Here is a 20,353-nt window from a genome sequence, read left to right on the forward strand (position 1 = left end):
CAAATTCATTGTATGAATTTTTTTTAGGCCATAGCATGAATATTTTTTAGGATTAACTGGCGTGCATGAATTTTTTTTCATTTAATTTTCCCTTGCGCGAATATTTTTTTTGTACTTCGCCCGTCCCCCCCCCCCCCTCCGATAAGTTTTCTAATGGTCCGTCTCTTACCAGTGGAGGGTGATGTTCAGTTTGTCACAAATCTAACGTGAAACAGCTTTACTTCTCAAAACAGTAAAACGCATGCTCTATTTACTAGGCAAAGTTTTGTCACGTTTAGGCAATGTTTTGTTACTTACATACGTTCTGATTTATAATCTAGAAGTATCTTTCAATTTTCACTTAACATTTCTGCAATTAATTAAATGTGATTAAAATGTTCACTGTGCAGTAAAAACTGTTTTTTTCCTTACTCCCGGCTACTTTTTCGAGCTCCCGATAACTCGGGCTTTTTTCGATTGGCCTTTCAAGGTTCGAGTTATCGGAAGTCAACTGTACTTCTTTACTCACAACTGCAGTTACGATTTCCCCTCCCAGTTCTTGTTTCTTGCAGTAGAAACCCCACCAAATAAAAATACCATCATTGTTACTGAAACAAGTTTGAGTCATCCTAACATAGCAAGTTGCCCTAAAAATAACTTGGCCTTTGACATTTCCTCACAGGATAAAAGACCAGGAAACTGCGCCAGCTGTTAGGATTAGTTGAAGTACTAGACAAGTAAAGGACCACCAATGGGTCAATGCCGGGTATAAAGTTCACCTTATTTTATTTATTTTGCCCCGGCACGAAAGGATACTCCTAAATTTGGAGGGTAAAGTTTACTACAGCTCAGTTAGTCCGTTTAAAAGTAAACAAAGCTAAGGGAAAATGCCTTCACCACTTTCACATAGACAATAAGGCACGTTGTTTACCTTCAAAATTTCTTAATTTCTCCTGGGTATCGAAGACAATGCCGTTAAACTTTTTGGGGCCGGCGGGGGCGGTGGGGGGGAGGTAAACTAGGTGCATTATGGCCTATGTGAAAACTGAAAATGGTGAATTAACAGAAAAAAAGCCGCACACTGCTGGAAGTCCGTTGCATCTTATAATTAATGCGCCAGTCAAATGTCACCAGCGACCGAACGGGTGAAGCAAGGGAGCAGCTGTTCTCTCGGCTTTTTAGTCGTACCAGGCCGGACTGAAGAGGAACTCCACGCAATCTGAGCGAAGCGATTGTGCTAAGTCAATTCTTTGATTAAAACACTCATAAATAATATCATAATTGCTATCTTTTCCCCTAAGAGGTAATATTATGGGGTCAGGAATTTAGTTCTAAATTTGAGTCTCAGTGGACGGCAAAATCTTATCAGGCGCACCCAACGACGGTTTCCTCCAAAAAGCGTTCACTTGAAAACACTTTTTAGGCTATCCAAAGTATTTTTAAATCTCTTCGGTCATCCGGCCGAGGGGAACTTATTAATAAGTCTTTTCGAAATTACAAGGGCTTCAGTATTATGTTTCTGGAAATTTTAGGTGCAGTTTAACGTTTTACGAAATTGAGAACTTTTCTGATTCCTCTCTCGATCAGATTTTAGAATCCGAAAATGTAAGGTTTCCTTTTTCTAAGAAAAATAGTGTAACCTGGGTAATAAGATCTTCCAGTAAAATATGAAAAATTTAACTTCAGAAAATCGAAGGGAATTTATTAATTATTAGACATAGCTTCAAAAATTGTACATGAATGGAACGGTCATCTAGTCAAAGAATTCTTAGCCGTCCTTAAGCAAAAGAAAATTCGTAGGCAGTATTTGCTTCTCCGAACAGATATTTTACAGAAAAAAAACAGTATGTCGTTGGGTTCCCCTGTCTCAGTATAGTGTCCGACCATTGAATGTTACTTCTTCGGAGGTACTTTTTGAACTTTTGCATTGTTTTCAGCGCTTAAAAAAAAAAGTTTGTATCAGTTTTGTGCAATTTGATGATAGAGAAATACCCCTTCGTCTTTTAGGATTATCAGGTTTTAGCGATGAATAATTTAGAAAATACGGATAACTGTGATTCTGTTTAATCAGGCTTGTTTATTTATTTATTGCTTGTTTGTTGTTAGTTTGTTTTTCGTTTTCAGGGTTTATGGAATCGATTAATCTTGAGATTTATTACAAAGAAACATGAGGAAGAAATTAAATTCAATTTCTAACGCTCAAACAATAGTCACTAGCCTTTTATTACTGCTTCAAAGACCTTTGTACTATTTTGACAGTTCACGTAAATACGTGATTTGTAACATGACTAATCGACCTACGATTACTTTAGCCGCTATAGTAACTGTCTGAAGTGTCGCTTTCAAAAGACTGACATTAACATTTACGGACTTAGTACTGAGAAAGGTGACAAACAAGGTGAGTGCGACTTTATTGTATTCTTACAAAAATGCTTAGATAAAATTCAAATAATCATAAATTTCATGTTGTACATGCAAAGAGTGTTATTCAATGTACTGTCTGCAGGAGTTCAGCCACGGAGCGCGCATGATTTCAGCCGCATGATTAGAGTCTTTGTTAATATTTTGACATTTAATTCAAACTTTGAGCACTTGGAACTCGCGATTCGTCGTAGAAACCTCTTGCGAGTGAACCTTTTTAACTAATCATGTTATTTTTTTTGTTTTTTCTACATAGTGCTATACTTTAAACGGGAATTTCTCTCAGTTCTTTTCTTTTTATTGATAAAAAAACAAGATCAATTGCTTATTTTGTATTTTAAATAGAGTATAATTCGATGTATGAGAGCTGGGCCTGCGAAATTGACGGATTAATATTGTTTCTCAGGCTGCAAATGTAAAAGTTGGGCAACGGTCGCAGTTTTTGGATGTATCTTGTATCTCCAAGATTTGACCTAAACATATAACAAAAACACTCTCATGAAAAATTGCTGAGTAAAGGAAAATTCGTTTTACCAGCAATACGTCAATTCTACGTTGTTCTTCACCGCATAACACTAAATCATTATATTTAAGGCTCGCTAAACGAGTAGAAATTTTCCATTTCTTAGAATTTAGATAAAACACGATTCATAACTTGTTGTCACGAGGAAACAAGGTAAAAAGAGAAAACCAATTGAAATTACATCATTGTGGCACGCGAACGTAGCATTGGAGTTTGGACCTTGTGGCCGAATACTTGATGGGTCAGCAATGATCGTATCACACACTTACTTCTCCCGAGAGAAAAAGAAAACTTATAAAACATCTTCTTGATTTTCCGTGATTTTTATTTTATTGTTTAATGGCGTTAAAATTCTTGACTGCCGCCTTTCTATATCTTTCAGTGTATGCTGGGGAGTGTTGACAGTTCTGTGACAAGCACTGACTCGGGGATGATTCCTTCATCACGCAAACTTAACCTGATTTTCAGTGTTGTCATTTTGAGACATCTTGCGGCCCAAAAGCGTTTCGCTTAGTTTCGCCATAAAGGCATTTCTAACAGAACAACAGACTAACCAAAAAATAGACCATTTTTAAAAGCTGAACCCTAAGTTGACTACAATTTAACTTTTATTTGTAGAAATCCACCACAACACTTACATTTTCATAGGTCACGCATAGGATAGCGGGGAAGGGTATTCTATTAATATTTCGGGAAATGTGAAAGGCCTTTTTTTATTTTTGTGCATCGTGACTTCCTCAATGGCCGACTGGATCTAAATTTTACAAAATAATTTTTCCTGAATTGGCGAACTGACAAATGAATGAAAGTTTTCCATATTTTCCACACAGTACTCGTCATGCCTTACTGACCTTTGGCCAGAAATACGAAATTGGGGGAAAGGCGCACTTTGGACATACACCTTGCAAAATCTGACAAAACATCTTACATTTAAGTTATTAAAAAAAAAACTCCTTTCTGTAAAAGGTAAATTTTCTTTTTTATTCTTCGCCCCGAAAACAATAAAATAGAATAACCGAATTTGACATTGAACCTTGAATGATTAAAAGTCACTTACCAACCACTTTATACTCTCTTCTGTTGCACATGGTAAGAATATGGACCGGCGGAGGTGAACTTCAGCGTATTTTAATCCGGTTCCAAAGTTCAGTTAGCTCTTAGAATTTATAATGCGTTTGCTTTTATTATAATGTAACAGTTCATAACGTATGATTACCATTGTGCTTCCTGCATATAGATAAGCAAGCAAGTTCTCAGTACGCAAGTTCTCAGTAAAACGAAGCGCCAGAAAAAGTTTAGTGAAGGTTGCACAGGAGAACAAACGAGATATTTCAGTGAAGGAAAAGGTGAGTTTTATTCAGAACTTCCTGAATAAACTGCAGTGGTGCTGTGTCGATAGAGAGAGTTAAAGAAAAGAAACAGGAATGATATAGTTTGCGTTGGTATAGCATTTAAAGCTGATAGTCCGAGCGCTAAATCAGTTAAAGCCTACACTTAAAAAGCTCTCTAGGTTAGCATAATGCTGCCGGAGTGTATACGAGAGTATACGAACGACGGGACCAGTCCCATTTGAAAACTCAAGCATGTTCTTTTTGGTCTCGACCCCCCCGCGAAGATAAGGCTGTCTTTCTTCTACGACCATGCATTTTAATTCTAAAAGTTGCAGAGATCTTTCGATAAACTTTCTTTCGAGGCGTTGAATTAATCAGGCTTGAAGTGATGTAGTCACTTGAAACGTGACGCCATAATGATATTCAAAAAGAAATTCAAAATTGGGTAGTAATGGTTGATTACAACTAAGTTTGAACCATGGGTAAATGTTTGTTTTACCGTACGAGTTTTTCCGTGGCCGGGACGACGAGAATTTTTAATTTCTTAAAAAGATATTAACAGGTGAAAAGTGACACGTAACCTATTTTGCTTAATTACTAATTAAATAAATACGTGAGTCAACCATTCCGGACAGATTCAAGCGAGAAACTGGGATGATACAATGACAAAAATGCTGTACTTAATATATACTGTGTGGCATCCCGCCACCCCATTTTTAGTCTTCTTTTCTTTCCTGGAGTCGATCATAAGTGGTCACGTGACACAGATATCTGATTTATTACCTTACAGGAAAATTAAGGTTTCCGATTTTTTCGAGGTTTGCCAAATTTTGGAAGGTTCTGATAAATTTTATGATCATTAATCTACTGTGATCAAGAGCCATTATGGCCTTTGAATGTAATAGAAGATGTTTGCGATTTTTTGGGTGTACATATATTTAGGTTATCAACTCGATGTAAGATGTTTCACTCTAAAATAACTTATCCTTTCCCTCAAAAGTCACATGAATGTGCCCTTACGTTAACTGATTTGTGGATTACAAGTTTATTGTTTGATTTAAAATATAAATTTATTAATGGGAGCTTCGCTTTTAGCCCTGGCTAAATCTATATATTAAGATATTATGCAAATTAGCCTCAGGCCATGCCTCAACATGCTGGAGACGGTCATTACGTAAACAGGTTTCGGTGTTGTGAGTGGTTTCCCTGTGGTTCACTGACTTTAGGATTGAAAAGTAAATATTAGACCCACCAGAGGTCTGGAAGTCTTTCACTTCATTCATGGGTAGTTTACTGACCTGACCAGGAAATATTCGAAGCATTGACCCTAAGATTTTATTTACTTTGATTTGTCTTGGTTTTGTTTACAAACACTATCATTCACCCGTATGATACTGGCCGTATACTTTCTCCGCGAGCCATGATTGACGCTTGAATTCAAAATGGTTTCTAATATAATATCGTAATTTTCATGTGAACGTGAAGGAATGTTTTGTAATTATTCCTGTCGACTCGTGAACATGGGCAGCGATGTTTTGATACTGACATAAATTTCGCCGCGCGGAATCCTGAACCATGTATTTCGACGAGGCTAAGGTATTAAATTTATGTATTCGATTTAAAACACATGGTAGTCACAAGCCTTTACTCGTGGTCAGTTTACTAATTCATTTAAGTGAAAACATCTCATTCTTCACAGTCGGACATGGCAGCAGGGCTATATGCTACTTGTAAGTGTATAATCTTGGACAGAATAACTAATGTAACGGCAAATCCCCATCCATCCGAAATCAAGCAGAGCCAAACGCGCCATTTTCCCATCCTTCATTTTAGGGGTAGAGGGTGTTTTTTCCATCTATATTTGTGTCCAAGATTGCAGACAATATTTTAATTTGCCACGATGACTTATTCAAAGACCAGAGTGATATAAACAAACCATTCATTCATCAATTTAGGGATGACACATACAGTGTAATGTTAAACCAAACATACAGCAAATATATTCAAATCCTGTAGCACGATATTGCAATACTTTATTCCTTTATTTCCATTAAGCAGTTAAAGGTTAATTTTTTTTAACAATACCGTCATTGTGCCACGGATTAACTAAATTCACAACAACATTATAATTAAATTATTACCATTCCTTTCCTTTTTCAGTTAAAATTCTAGCTGTATCAAGTTGTCGGTAAAATCTAAATTGCCTTATAATTTATTAGCCATTTGTTCATTTAAGTTTTCAGTGAGTTTTATGGCCTCAGATAAATGAACCACGACCACAATGGCAACGAGAACGTCAATAACCAGTTGCTTTAATAAGGAAAACAAAAGCAATACACGTGCATCACTCACTTCAGTATATTCTTTGACGTCCACTCTTGGACGTGAAACTTCGTTGCGCAACGTTTAACGGAGGACGTAAAACCACGACGACCAATCGTTTTCGTCTATTTTTAAACGTGGATGCCGTCTTGAGAGAATTCTTCCAAAAAAATTCGCCTCACATTTAGCGAGGCTTAATAGCGGAGCTCCACGCGCGCGAAGCGCGCGCGTGGGCGGAGCCCCATTGCTAAGTAAATCTACCCATCCCAGAAAACTTGGTAATCACGTGACCGTACACCGACCGCCGACCGCCGACCGCCGACCGACCGTCCGTCCGCACCACAGGAAAACCAATGTTTACTCTCACATTTTAGCTAGTTTGGGAGCCCAAGAGAAAACTAATTTCACATCAATGTTGTGATCAATTGACAGCTGTCAAACAGGGCATCCGCTGACCAGTATCACCTGACCGTAGCGCGGGCTCAAGTGTCGACCCATCGAGGTCGAGTGTTTTTTGAAGTTATCCGCTGACAAATTACCAGTTTGAAATGATCGCAGGCTTAAGTTTATTTTTTCCAAGGATTCATATTAAATATGTTGTGTTTATGTCACTATGGCCCCGCACTATTAGAATTTTGATTTCAAACTGACTTCGGAAGCGAAAATTCAGCCGGTTTTTTTAAAAGTACAGGCGGGGAAGACCTTATCTTACCATGGTCACGCGTTGGTCACGCTTTACGTCCAATTTTTATACTCTGATTGGTCAAAATTTGACAGGTGAGTTCATGCGAAAAAATTATGCAGCATCTTGAAAATAGTTTACCTTGACAGCTGAAGCTGAAGAGTTTAACTTGTGATGTTTTTAACTGTCTTTTTCTTCTGGATGTACAAAATGAAATACAGCTGCTATCAAGAGTTTTCTGTTATTCATGGCTGGTTTGTTTACTGGGTTTTTGGTTGAGGAACGCGTCGCTTGTCAAAATTTGGTAATTCGATTTCGGATGGCATCGTTTTTGTTTTTCACCTTGCTTAATGCTTAAGAGGGTTTAAAAGTCTCAAGCAACTGTGGCCTTCCTTGATAGCTTTCAGGAACTGAATCTCGAATGGTAAGCCTGAGTAACTATTGTATTTGATGTTTGTTTTTGTTGTATCTAATTTCATGAAGTCTTGCACATTCACGCTGACAGTTTATGCGGCAAGTTTATGCACGTTTGTAGCCGTAGTTTGAGTCAATGATCTGACCTAGTATCAGGTTTGAATGGTTTGATATAAGCTTACAGAACTTTAAAAAGCCTTCAGATATATTTGCTCACCACAGATAGAAAACGTTCCGAAGAATATTTAGTTATAAATTTGGCTGTAGAAAGAAAACTTTGAGCGATTTTCTTGCTTCGAGGAGTTCACCTTGGAAAACAGTAAACACCCGCGCCGGGAAGCCGGCTTATAAAGCTTCACGCCGAGACTCAGGATTTTTAGAGACACTTTAATACTTGTCTTCATGAATGAAAATTGTTATCTCTGTAAATGTTTCACCGAATTATATTTCTTTTTTTGATTGTTAGTAGTCTCTCTTGCAATTTTAATCGCTTGTCTGTGCCGTTTGTTTTCATCGTTCATGAACATCGCTTGCAGGAGTACTCAAAAATGTCGCGCGTATCAAACGCTTTATAAGATTACACATCGTTGTAACCGAAACCATTAAATAACAAAAAAATAATAATAATAAATTCGCTATTATGTTGAAGTGTAACGCTATGAAAGTTCATTCTAACACTCGACCACACTGACAGCTCGCACTATAGAAACGAGAACCGGCTAGCCATATGGGTGATTTTGGAAATTTTTGAACGGTTTCGCTTTACGATTGATCGTCCTGAATATTGACTGAGTGCAATTTGTCTTGAAAAATTGTGAAAAACTGCATTCTGTCCGAGGTCTGTGTGATAAATAGTACTGTTTCACCTCAAATGTGATGTATAAAAATTATAAAAGGTTGGATTAAACACCCCCAGATGTGTTGGCAAGAATTTGTAAAGTAAACCTCTCGAACGCAAAAAAATTCGGCGTGATTTGTTTTCCAAGAATTTGTTTTCGAGGCCTAATCTACTGTGATCTTGAATGTGATCGAAGATGTTTGCTATTTTTTGGGTGTACATATAAGGTTATGGATTCGATGTAAGATGTTTCACTCTAAAATAACTTAGCCTTTCTCTCAAAAGTCACATGAATGTGCCCTTAAGTTAAATGATTTGTGGATTAAAAGTTTATTTTTTAATTTAAATTATAAATTTATTGATTGGAGCTTCGGTTTTAGCCCTGGCTAAATCTATATATTAAACTCAATTAAAGAGAACGCAAATTCGTTTTTTGGGTGGAGTGGGGCCTTTTCACTGCTGCAGTCTCATTCCCTGTACTCAACCCCGGTAGGAGCCCATGACCTAGGGCATTGCGTGTAAGCAGAAACTCTTTAAGGGGTTGAAACGTGTAACTCGCGTTCAATGCTCGTGAATTTTCACTTTTACTATATTTGGAAACCTTAGTGACAGATATCCATTTTCAACAAATGGCGGCCGCGCGATCACCATGCAGATGTTTTAAGACAAGAGTTCTGCGTTTCAGGGTTAAAAATACACCGTTAAAAGACAAAAAATGGAAAGAGAAAGTTCAAAAGAATGCTCAGCTTTCTTTTTGTGGAGGAAGGGAAGCTTTTCATCAAGAAATCGTCCTTCAAGGAATTCAACCTTGTTTTCTTCACGACGGAGCGCATGGTCTGTTTTGAAATGCAACCAAGGCAATGAAGTTTTTGCTGAATCTTCAGGTACATTTTGCACCCTATGGCCAAGACAATTACGTTTTTGAAAGGGAATTTATGTATTTTTAAATGTTTCATAAACGTTTTATAAATTTTTCTCTTCGGCGCTAAAGAAAAATTACAAAATGTGTCCCAATTTGAGATGGATTTTGTGTTGAATTTTGCCATGTGCTCAGCCGATTTCACTTGCGCGAACGGATCCACGATCCAGATAGTGTTTTCCGAATTGCTTTTAAAGGATTAACTTTTTGGATTTTGTATAAAAATTTTCAAGAAACTGCTTCTCTGTCTATTGTTTTGAGATTGTTCATTCATAAAATTAGCTCAAAAAACGATCGTGACCACAACATCCAAGCTGAATTTAAGCGTAAAGGCTTCTCACATTCATCACACGCATCACCCTTTTGCGAAGATGTCAGGTTCAGGTATTGGACACTTTTCGATACGCAGCTAATGAATTTTATTCGAAAATCTTTTTTACTGTTTATTCTAGACTTTTAATATAAGAATTTTAAAAGCCTATTTGCAGTATAAGTTTGCTGTACAGAGGGTCAACGAGGCATCGTTTTTTAAAGTGGCAACTTCATGAAGTTGCGAGGACGTCAGTGGGTTTCATAATGTTTGGCCCGGGTGGTAAGGCAATAATATCCTGCTCAGTGTTTCGGTAAGATTCCTGGTTTCAACCTTTGAAAGCTTTCTCGGCTTTCGGGAGTTTTTCCCCCGTTTGTCGGCCATTTTTTTCAAGCGGGCGGGGGAACATGAAGTAAAACTACGTGACGTTGTTTGCGAAGTTTGATTGGTCAATTATCTCTTCTTCTCGTTCCAAATATGGTACTTTCGAAAATGAATAATCACGAGCATCGGACAAAGCAAACATATGAGAGTTACATGTTTCAACCCCTTATGAGTTTCTGGTGTAAGCCAATGCATGACATCTGCAGGGGAGAATTTTTGTCATGATTAACAATTTTCACACAGGGTCCAGAGGAGATTCGTGTGAATAAATGAATTACTTATTTAAAGTCTCACCTTAAAAAATGTCTATACCAGTCGCTCAGCACGATTAATTAGCCCAGTGCGGGGATCTTTATGAATCTACCGTAAACGATTTCTTCGATTCTTATCTGACCCAGATCGACTTTGTTGTTCGCCATTTTGAAAATCAATAACCGCAAGCCATATAAGCCGATCTTGCGGGCCCTCAGTCTCTTGCTTTGCGGGCCATGATCTAGAATCTGTAACGAAAATGTAACGCGATCAAAATAATTCATTTTTTCAGAGGTTTTCGACGGGTTCTGATGTTCTAACGACAAACACATCTCCTCTGCATAGACCCTGTGTTTTCAGGCAATTATGCTGCACTGATTGACCTCACTTTTCACATATCGCAAAATTCTTCGAAATTTGGTCGACAGAAGCTGGTTATGGTGACTTATGCGTGGGATTTTAGCCAATCAGAAACGGAGAAATATTTTGGGTAGATACATTTGCAGCATTGATAGCTAGCCTGCGTTCAACCTCGTTCCCAAGGTTCTCTCCTGCCCGCCCTACGCGTTTCTGATCGAGTTATTGAGCGAAATTAAGTAGGAGTGGCTATCTCGACGAACTTGGGCAGAAACGCTTACTACGCAGGCTATAACATACCCGTCCCATTTGCCATTGAGGCGGAAATTTGAGGCGGAAATGTCTATTTCCCTATCGTAAACTGTCGTTAACGATTGATGCCACCATTGGTAACCAAGCATTTGGTCTAGATAGATGTACATGTAGTGTATATATTCCCTGGAGTAAGAGGAGTAAGTTACAATAAGTCACACAATATGTTTTTGAATAGTCTTTGAAAGAAAGACGTTAAAATAGAAACACTTTAGGTCAAAAATCTTCTAAGTGTCTTAAAAATGGCAGCGACAGTTTACGAAAGTGAAATTTGGACGGCTGTACGGTCGCGTCTTTTGGAAATCAATTGACCGTAGGGAGCAGATCAGGAGAGCACTGGCATCAGTTTGACTAGTCATTGTTATTGTTTTTTTTTTTCTTACCCCGATTCAGGCAGACGCAGACGACTATGGGCAAAGCAATTTTTCTAAATATTGGTTTCGTTGTCGTGGTTATAAAAGCGGTCACAAGTAAGTTATCTTTAAATTTTCTACAATTACTGTGCTCTCGGTTTTTATTTAAACTGAGCTCCTGGTTAAAAAGACACTTGTTCAGTGAATATTGGGGGCTTATAAATTTATTATCTTTTTACTGGCACTTAGTTGTAGTCGCCGTGCAAAAACCCTTCAAATAGGCAAATTTTTTCTGTAGTATCATTATTGATGTTTTCGGCTTTTAGAATTTTCCAAACAGCGTAGTACAGTCAACTCTCTTATAGCGACCACTTCTCGTAAGCAACCACCTCCCGTAAGCGACCGCTTTATAAATAACCGTTTTGTTTCAATCAAATACCGTTTCAAAAACTCTCTTGTAGGCGACCACTTCTCATATATTTTTAGCGACCGCGGCCACTTTTAACGCCAGAAATTTAACATATCCTTTTGTGTTCTGTTTCTGGTAAGCGACCACCCAGGCATGATCACGTAGGATTGAAAAGAAAAAACATTGCTCATATGTCAAAAAGTTCAGTTTTTAATAGCGCTAACCAAGCTTGCTGACAAATTTTAGCAGGTTTACAAAAAGGATGGCTGTTTTATACGATCTGTCAGTTAAAAAAAAAGGAATTTTAACTCGATGCTGCAAAATGCTATGTATAACGTTTCTATAGTTGCTGAAGCAAGCTCTAGTTGTCAAACATTATTTATTTGCCTTATTTTAGCTTGTAAGGTAATAATTTATTAAATGTAATTACGTTAATCAGGTCAGTTCGAACTCCTTTTCTTGATTTTTTCCGTAGACGACCACCTCCCGTAAGCGACCACTTTCTCGTGCACCTAGGGTGATCGATTACGAGAGAGTTGACTACTTTTGTATCATCTTGTACATGGAGTTTAAATATTTTAGCAGATAAATTATTGCCTCATTAACACACGCTCATGATTCCCTTATCAAACAATAGACAATAGCATATTTAAAGCGAAAAATGACACATATAGGCCCGTTTCAAACGTTGTGCCACTGCCATGAATTCGAATTTGGTACGCCAGTAGCACGCATTGTTTTCCATACAACTATTTCGAGAAAGGTTGTCGGAAAAAGAGCACGCGACAATCCCGAAAGGCATTGTGGGTGGTTTTGAGTTCTCTGTTCTTCAAAGAAATTTGAAAGAATTGGCACGGAAGGCCATGGAAATGTGTTTTCGAGTGCTAGAGGAAAGCAACAAGGGTAGGTTCGACAGCTACAGTCGTCAGGAACAGTGTATTGATCATATCCCATATTACCTTTCGGGATTGTCGCGTGCACATTTTTTCCGACAACCTATCTAGAAATAGCTGTATACACCTACTTGCAGTAGCTTTGTCACTGAAAATTGCCAAAAGGAAAAATGAAATTGAAAGAAGCCAAATAGAATTAATTAGGCATATACTTATAAACCACTGTAGGCTGCATTCATTTGCAACGTACACGAATCTTTGTTTACTACAGATTAAATTAGCTGCAAAAACCGTGGACGAAGATCCTGCTAGTTGTAAAAGTTGGATCTCTAGAAAAGAGATCAAATCAGCCAGAATATAAAGAACCAAGAACAAGAAGTCCAAAGACTACTGCAAAGCTGATTTAAAACAACGTATATTATTTTTTATAACAATATTTCGGCTGGCGATACCAACCTTCTTGACATCTGAAGACGTTGATGACACCCATTTAGCAAAAAGTTTTGCCTATTCTTGCATTTTTTGGCCTAGACTTAGCAATTTAAGGCTATTTAGTCCATGCATATCCATGAATTATTTCACCATTTTATTTCTTTCCAAAAAGCTATGCTGTGCGCCGCTCCGTTGCCTGGAAACTTGCAATTGTCGATTGGGACAATTGTACCATCATATCAATCGATTGTATTGTTCGCATCTTCCAAATTTGGTTAAACTGGTTACGAAAAATTGGCCAACAAGTCCACACGATCTAGTGGGTTTCAAGGTGCAAAGCAACTTTGATATAATAAGTCAAGTGATCTCGAAATAACATAATTATTTTCCTTTATTCTAGCCGGATTTGCAGCCGAAGTTTGTCCCAGCCCCCCGGTTGTGTACGCCTCCGAGGGTAGCAACGTTACTATCTGCTGGAAGATAGTACCAGAGGCAAATCGCACCCTTTTAAAGCGCTACACAGTATCGGCCTTATTAAGACCTGGTGATGAGCAGATGAAAATGGTAGGGCAAGCAGATGGTAACGGCACACACTACAAGACATTCAATTTTCATACCGACTTATACGTTGGCAGGGCTACTGTGGAAGCTGATCTAGTGTCGAAAATTTTGTATCTAAGATTGGTAAATTACACCAGCGAAATGGAGAATATCTATTGCGCACGCTATGAGATGAACAGTGGCTCCAATCCTATTAGAACTTGTCACTTTCAAGCTGTTTTCCTGCGAAATACTGGTAAGCATATGTGCTTTCATCACTCCACGAAAAATTGGATTTACACAAATTTACTCAGGAAAAATATGGAGCAAAAAAGTTCAAACTAGGGGGAAGTCAAAGGCAAAGATGGTAATGACCACATTTGCGTACTAGTTTGCATGGGCTAGTAAATTCGTAAATTCGTAAATTGGTAGAAAATACCATCCTACCATTGGTAGTGAATACCATCTTTGCTCTTGATTCAGTAGTTTGCACCTTTTTGCACTAAATTTGCTCTGAGTAAATTTCTTGTAAATCAAATTTTCCGTGCAGTGCATGATTCTTTTCTTTAATCCTGAATTGTGATCGTTGGTCCATAGTGCCCTATACGCTGCGTTTATTTTGGATAAATGAAACATCAGCAAAATCTCCCATTTGCTGAGTGGGCTTCATGGAAAGTGGAGGAAAGCCGGCGTAGCAAGCGTTTCAGATCGCGGAAACTAAAGCGAGAGCAAAAAAAAAGAGGGAAGAGGAGAGGGCAGGGAAAGAGGAAACCTTTTTCTCCCTCCCCTCCCCTTTCATTCCTTGTTTTTGCTCTCGTCCCCACTTTCTCGGTGAGCTCTCTCGGAACCGCTCGCTATGCAGGCCAGAAGAGAAGTACGCATGGTCATGTATTCACAATTTTGAACTATTTCCAAAGGCAATTTTTAGATGAAAAAAACTCAGACTTATCATTGTGAAAGGTTTGAACCCAGGAGTCATTTAAAAAGTAGGTTGAGTTTGATCGTCCCGGTGAACGTTCTCCTGAATAGGACTGTTGCTGTTGAGTTGCTGTTGACAGTGACTGGCATTTCGACGACCTGTGCGGTAGTCATCTTCAGAGTCAAAGTGAGTTGTATCACTTCACTTGATGGTATTATACTCTGGTTATTGATCTGATTGGTCAATTACGTCGCGATGTTATTGGTCGTCTGTCAGTTAAGCCGTGCTGTTATTGGCTATGAAGACTCGTAATCAGTAATTGGTGCGTTTCGATCCGTCTATTGTCACACCGACGACCAATAACATCGCGACGTAATTGACCAATCAAATCAATAACCAGAGTACATGTATGATGCTATCAACTGACGTTACACAACTCACTTTGACTCTGAAGATGACTAACGCACAGGTTGTCGAAACGTCAGCCACTGTCAACAACGACAGTCCTATTCAGGACTACGTTCGCCCGGACGATCAAACTCAACCTACTTTTGAGACTTATTATTGTTATCATTTTTTCTTTTTTTTCTTTGATTCAATCTATACTTTTTCAAGTACAAGCCAAAGTACTGCCAAGAGCTTTTTTGAACGGTCACACCCCAGCATTTCGCGATCGACTCCTTATGCTACAACTATATTTCCTATATCCACGTTGAATCAGTACATGAAATTGTTGGTTTCGATCAATAATAAACTCTTTTAAAGCCTCTGAGAATGAAGACTTTAAACAATACTTCTTTTTTACTTAGCATGTGGTAGACGTACGCAAGGAGGGGTGGTAGGTTGCCACCACCTAAATTTCTTGGATGCGTATATAACCAAATTTTAATACCTATGGTTCTCCGCTGTGCGTGCTTCGCCCGCTTGAAAGCTCCTACTAAATTCTCCTTTAAAAATTTCAAGGCTGATACAGAGCTGAAAACCACCATTATGGATCATAGGTCAGAAGCATTCCATCCAGCAAGAAATTTGAGGCAAGCTGCTACGAAAGAACGTTTAACAACTAAGGAAGACCAATGGCAGTTGCTCCCTAAACTTTGTTGAACTGTCTCACTGTTTGTTTGTTTTTTTTTTTCCAATTTTGTCATGACAAACATTATTATCTCTATTTATTCCAATGGCATTTCTTTCCAAGAAGAAAATGTTGAGCGGAGGACTTAAGATAATTTTAAGACCGTTTGACAAGGCATATATTAAAGGGACACAGTCAGCTATGTGACCGCACTGACCTGGACACTACTTTTGCCAGTTTGAGAAGCGTTTACCTCAACCCGAAATCAAATCTACGCGTCAGATACATCTAGAAATCCGCTTCAATCCTGCCTAGCGTTTCATTCGATCCTCGATCTTTTACTGAAAATCTCTTTTGGAGCAAACTTTTACTCATCCTAAAACATTATTTAATCATATTTGGCTAAAAACAGTATTTAAAGGAACATGAAACAGAAGAGGTGAGAAACGAGTAGGCGCCGGGCGGGAGAAATCGCCTTCGTTTACCAAAATAACAAGAGAAATGAATCAGTAACATTGGCGAGCAAAAAATTGCTATACATATTTGGAAAATCGATGGAAAAGGTTTCATGCATATAAAAGTTATTTGGAAAATCAAGCTTTCTCGACCGTGAACCTTCGACAATGATTCAGACTTCGTGTGCGTCTTGTGACATGCAAATCAGCTAAGATATGGTATCTAATGCGCATGTGCATAAGCTGACTGTGTCCCTTTAAATTGTTTAAAAAAACTAAAAAGTGAGATTCTTTTGCAGGTAATGAATACGTACCCCCCAGTACAGTTACAACAGTGGCAACTGAGGCTGAAACAACAATAAAGGCAAATACGACAAATGTGACGTCAACTGTAGCAAGCACAACTGTGAAAAGAACGGCAACCGCAGGTAATAGCAGCTTAAAACATAAAAAGAAAGACAGTGGATTATAGATAGTTTTTACATAACGTCACCGCGGCCATATTGGTGTGCAAAATAAGGAAACGTGTACCGATACCTCTGGGGATTGAACTTCGTTATTAAGTGCGGTCCACACTAGCGAGCCATTTGCCCCTTTTTGTGTGTGACCGAATTTCCCAAGGTGAAATTGCCTCGATGAAATCTCCATCTATACGTCAAAACGAATAAAAGAATAACCCATGACAACTCCTGAGGTAAGTTTTATGGGTTAATAAAAACCAAAGCGGCTCAACCAATCACGAGAAAGTAGCAAGTACCAAGCAACAGAAATCACGTGTTGTTTACGTGCTTAGGTCGTCTTCGCGCCAAATCCTTAGCGAAACAACGCAAAACTGGACTCAAAGTTCGAAAACGTACTCAGCAGGATGATTTTTAGTGCTGCTGTGAATGACTTTACGTTTAATAAATTCAAAAGCACATTATATCGAAACACTCACAAGTTTTCTTTACATCTTTGTTCCAGAATTCTTTCCTTATGAAGTCGTTACAACCATTTTATAAACCCTTTTGACTTCTGAGCGAGAATTTAGGCTAGAATTTGCTTTTCTTTTAAGCGCGGACGAGGTCAGCGCTTTGTTTTTTGGTCTCAAAATCGCTCTTTCCAAGCTTAATTGAAGTAGCAGTTTTATTAAAAGGGTAATAATAATGGTCGAAACCGTTTACGATTTATGTCAGCCTTCAATGTTTACAACGACGTTTACCGCGAAACTGGGTTCAAGTTTTTTCTTCCCCTTTGGCAATTTATCGCTATGTAGCCGCAAACATGAAAGTGATCAAAACTCAGAGCGAACTCAACCCGGCCTACTCTTTGGGAAGACATCTAGAGTGACCGCACCTATTGTCCCACAGGGCCCAGAGGAGATGTGTTTGTCGTTAGAACATCAAAAGCTGTCGAAAACCTCTGAAAAAGTAGGTTATTTTGATCGCGTTACAGTTTCGTTACACATTCTATAGACCGCAAACCAAGAGACTGAGGGCTCGCAAGATCGGCTTACAGCCTTCGGTCACCCTTCGGGCGAGGTTGCGGTTATTGATTCTCAAAATGGCGAACAACAAAGTCGATCTGGGTCAGATAAGAAGCGAAGAAATAGTTTACAGTAGATTCATTAAGATCCCATTGGGCTAATTAATCGTGCTAAGCGACAGGTAAAGACATTTTTCAAGCTGAGACTTTAAATAAGTAATTTATTTATTCACACGAAACTCCTCTGGACCCTGTGATTGTTCCGAGAAATGTGCGCATATAGCCACTGATCATTTGAGTTAAAAACGATCTAGCTAAACACATACTGATAAGGTTTGTGGAACTTGCTAGATGGCTTGAGGTCCGTACAGCCAGGAAGGCGATAGGAAGTCATGGGTACCTTATTCATGTTGAAAAGAACCTTAGTAAACTCGTGATTAGCGGACTAAATTCTTATTTCATCGATTCCGGCGAATATAAGCCCCTCCAAAAATAGGCCCCTCAAAAAGGGCCTTTAAAAAATATAAGCCCCGGGGCTTATTTTCGGAATTTTACGGTATATCGAAATTGGTCTAACTGAATTAATCGCAGCAAAGTAAGGAGGAAATTGTTTGCTTATTTTTATGCAATATAAAACGTAGGGATATACTTAGCAATCCGCGAGATCAACTCACACTTACTATCATCTTTTTATCATTAGCACCTCGTTCCGCTGAAACTAACTACAAAGTTGCAATTATCATCATGGGCTGTTTACTAGGAGCTGTGACCTTCCTTGCTCTGTTTATCTTTGTGTTGTACTGTCGGATAAGAAAGAAGCCACAGACATCTCAAGGTTCAAGCACTGAAATGAAACAACAGAAGCGGCTTCTGGAAGAAAAAGCATAATATCAAGATGGCGAGTGAACATTATACTGAAGGGTAAAGCCATATTAAAGCGAAGAGTAAAAAAATAACTGATGCCCTCTCTTAAGTTTTAAACAGTTTTAAGTAATTTAAATTCTTTTAAGATATTTCTTTCTTTTCTTTTTGCAATATTGTAGACGATTTTTAGGTAATGTAGCCTTCGAGGAAGTGCTCCATTTATCGTGAGAAGCCACGCGCGAGTTGCACGCGAAAAGAGACGCTCTTTCTCGAGCGTTCTAGCTAAAAATGCAGTGTTTCATCCGGTATCCACACACCCAGAAGAGGGGTGAAAAACCATGCGCAACCGGGTATCATCCTCTGCCTTAAGCGGACACCTCTCAAGATTAGACATTAGAGAGGTTTTCTCGGGTGTCCGCTTAATACAGGTTTCATTCACAGTGCAGATATAATTAAAAGTTAGAGAACATGGGGAGAATAATCTCCAATTATCCCATCTTGATAATTAAGTGTAGTTATTACATCAGTGTTGATCCAGTCCCCGTTAACTTTATATAGGATTAAGAGTCGCGTGAAGAATGCTTTTATAGAAAATACTTCCCAAGCTATTTAGATAGCAAATCAGTGTATGTCCAATTACTTTAGTCTCAATTCAATCTTTAATCTGATTGCAACAGTCCAGACAACAGCATTCCCCTCGCAATAAAGATTTTGAGCGAGAATTGTTTTGAGCTGTAGAAGCAGGTTTGCTATAAAGCTTATCTTTAGACCTCGGAGGCCTGGTATTTTTGTGAAATTTTCCTGTGATGTGCATTTGTTCAGTTCACTTTCGGTTGTTTACCTGAACTGCGAAAAAATCAAAGTTTTTCATTATGGTCCCAGGTCTTTGAATTTCATTGTTTTGTATACATCTATTAGCTACCTATTGTTATAGTTTAAACTTTTATATCTAACTTCCCTAATTCTGTTTATTGTTTTGCTGTATCAGTATAATTTGCTTGTAGGTGGACCAAGTATAAATTCATAGTATTTAAAAGAAAGATTTTTATAGCAATATTTTATATTACGTATACTCCTTTAGGTTTGACTTTTCCAAGTATAGAGCTGTCGTATGAAGTTTACTTGCTTAGAACAAATTTTTTTTGGCAGTGAAAGCTTCAAAAGCTGCTTGTTCATGTTCAAAATGCCGTGGCCGCCATCTTTACGGGGAGTTTTACTGAACGACGACGACAGTTTTACGACCTTTTCGCGTTTTTTTTTCGGGATTATTTCAGTTCGCTTAAAACATCAAATGCAAGTAAATTTCCTGGAATTGAATTCTGGGGAGCCGACTGGCGAACCCAGGGTAAGAAGGAGAAAGAAAAATTCGACATATTTTGTTTACCTCCTCCTTAAGAAAGTAAGTACGAGCTATAATTGGCCTGTTTAAAAAGCTCAGTTGTCAATTCGCCAGTCAGCTTGAAGGGAAATTCGAAACGTATTTCCGGTAATTCGTTGAGTCCGTTGGGGGCCCAGAACAAGGACATCGGCACTGCTTCGCAAACGTTACTAACAGGGCTTAGATCAAGTCTGCGACACAGGCTACCCAACTCCCCCACTTTTTGAGAATTCAGCCCTGCGGTTACGCTTGCATTAACATTCGCGCACCCGACGAAAACGCCTGCAACGTAGGGAACCAGAAAATGGTCCATCTTTAACAACATGGGGGTCGTCTCTAATACAAAGGTTCCCCTCCTCGCTTTGGAGGTTTCTGCATAGACTGCTAGCTGTTCCTCAGTTTATTTATTCGACTGAGGGCATACTGCCACTAAAGGACTTGGCGGGGGGGGGGGGGGGGGGGGGGGGCAGTATGCCCTTTGAATATGCTTGCCTGTACTGTGCGACAATCATATCATATAGTCTGCTGTA

At 38.7% G+C, this 20,353-nt stretch overlaps 1 protein-coding gene across 1 annotated transcript; it reads left to right on the forward strand.

Moving 5' to 3' along the window:
• Positions 1–1,008: 1,008 nt before the first annotated feature.
• Positions 1,009–19,485, forward strand: LOC140949387 (uncharacterized). The gene is made up of 6 exons (XM_073398546.1): positions 1,009–1,124; positions 2,329–2,377; positions 4,161–4,269; positions 13,532–13,927; positions 16,417–16,545; positions 18,282–19,485. The coding sequence occupies exons 1-6, from the start codon at positions 1,009–1,011 to the stop codon at positions 18,467–18,469; spliced, it is 987 nt and encodes a 328-aa protein (XP_073254647.1). The 3' UTR covers positions 18,470–19,485.
• Positions 19,486–20,353: the final 868 nt, after the last annotated feature.

This window comes from Porites lutea, chromosome 10 (genome assembly GCF_958299795.1).
Source record: "Porites lutea chromosome 10, jaPorLute2.1, whole genome shotgun sequence".
Taxonomy (NCBI): Eukaryota; Metazoa; Cnidaria; class Anthozoa; order Scleractinia; family Poritidae; genus Porites; species Porites lutea.

Bases quoted from the DNA above. Each gene is read 5' to 3' on its own strand.
- LOC140949387 (XM_073398546.1), top strand. From the start codon at position 1,009: ATGGCCTATGTGAAAACTGAAAATGGTGAATTAACAGAAAAAAAGCCG. The intron at 13,928-16,416 runs GTAAGCATATGT...ATTCTTTTGCAG, and splicing joins TGTTTTCCTGCGAAATACTG to GTAATGAATACGTACCCCCC. The intron at 16,546-18,281 runs GTAATAGCAGCT...TTTTATCATTAG, and splicing joins GAAAAGAACGGCAACCGCAG to CACCTCGTTCCGCTGAAACT.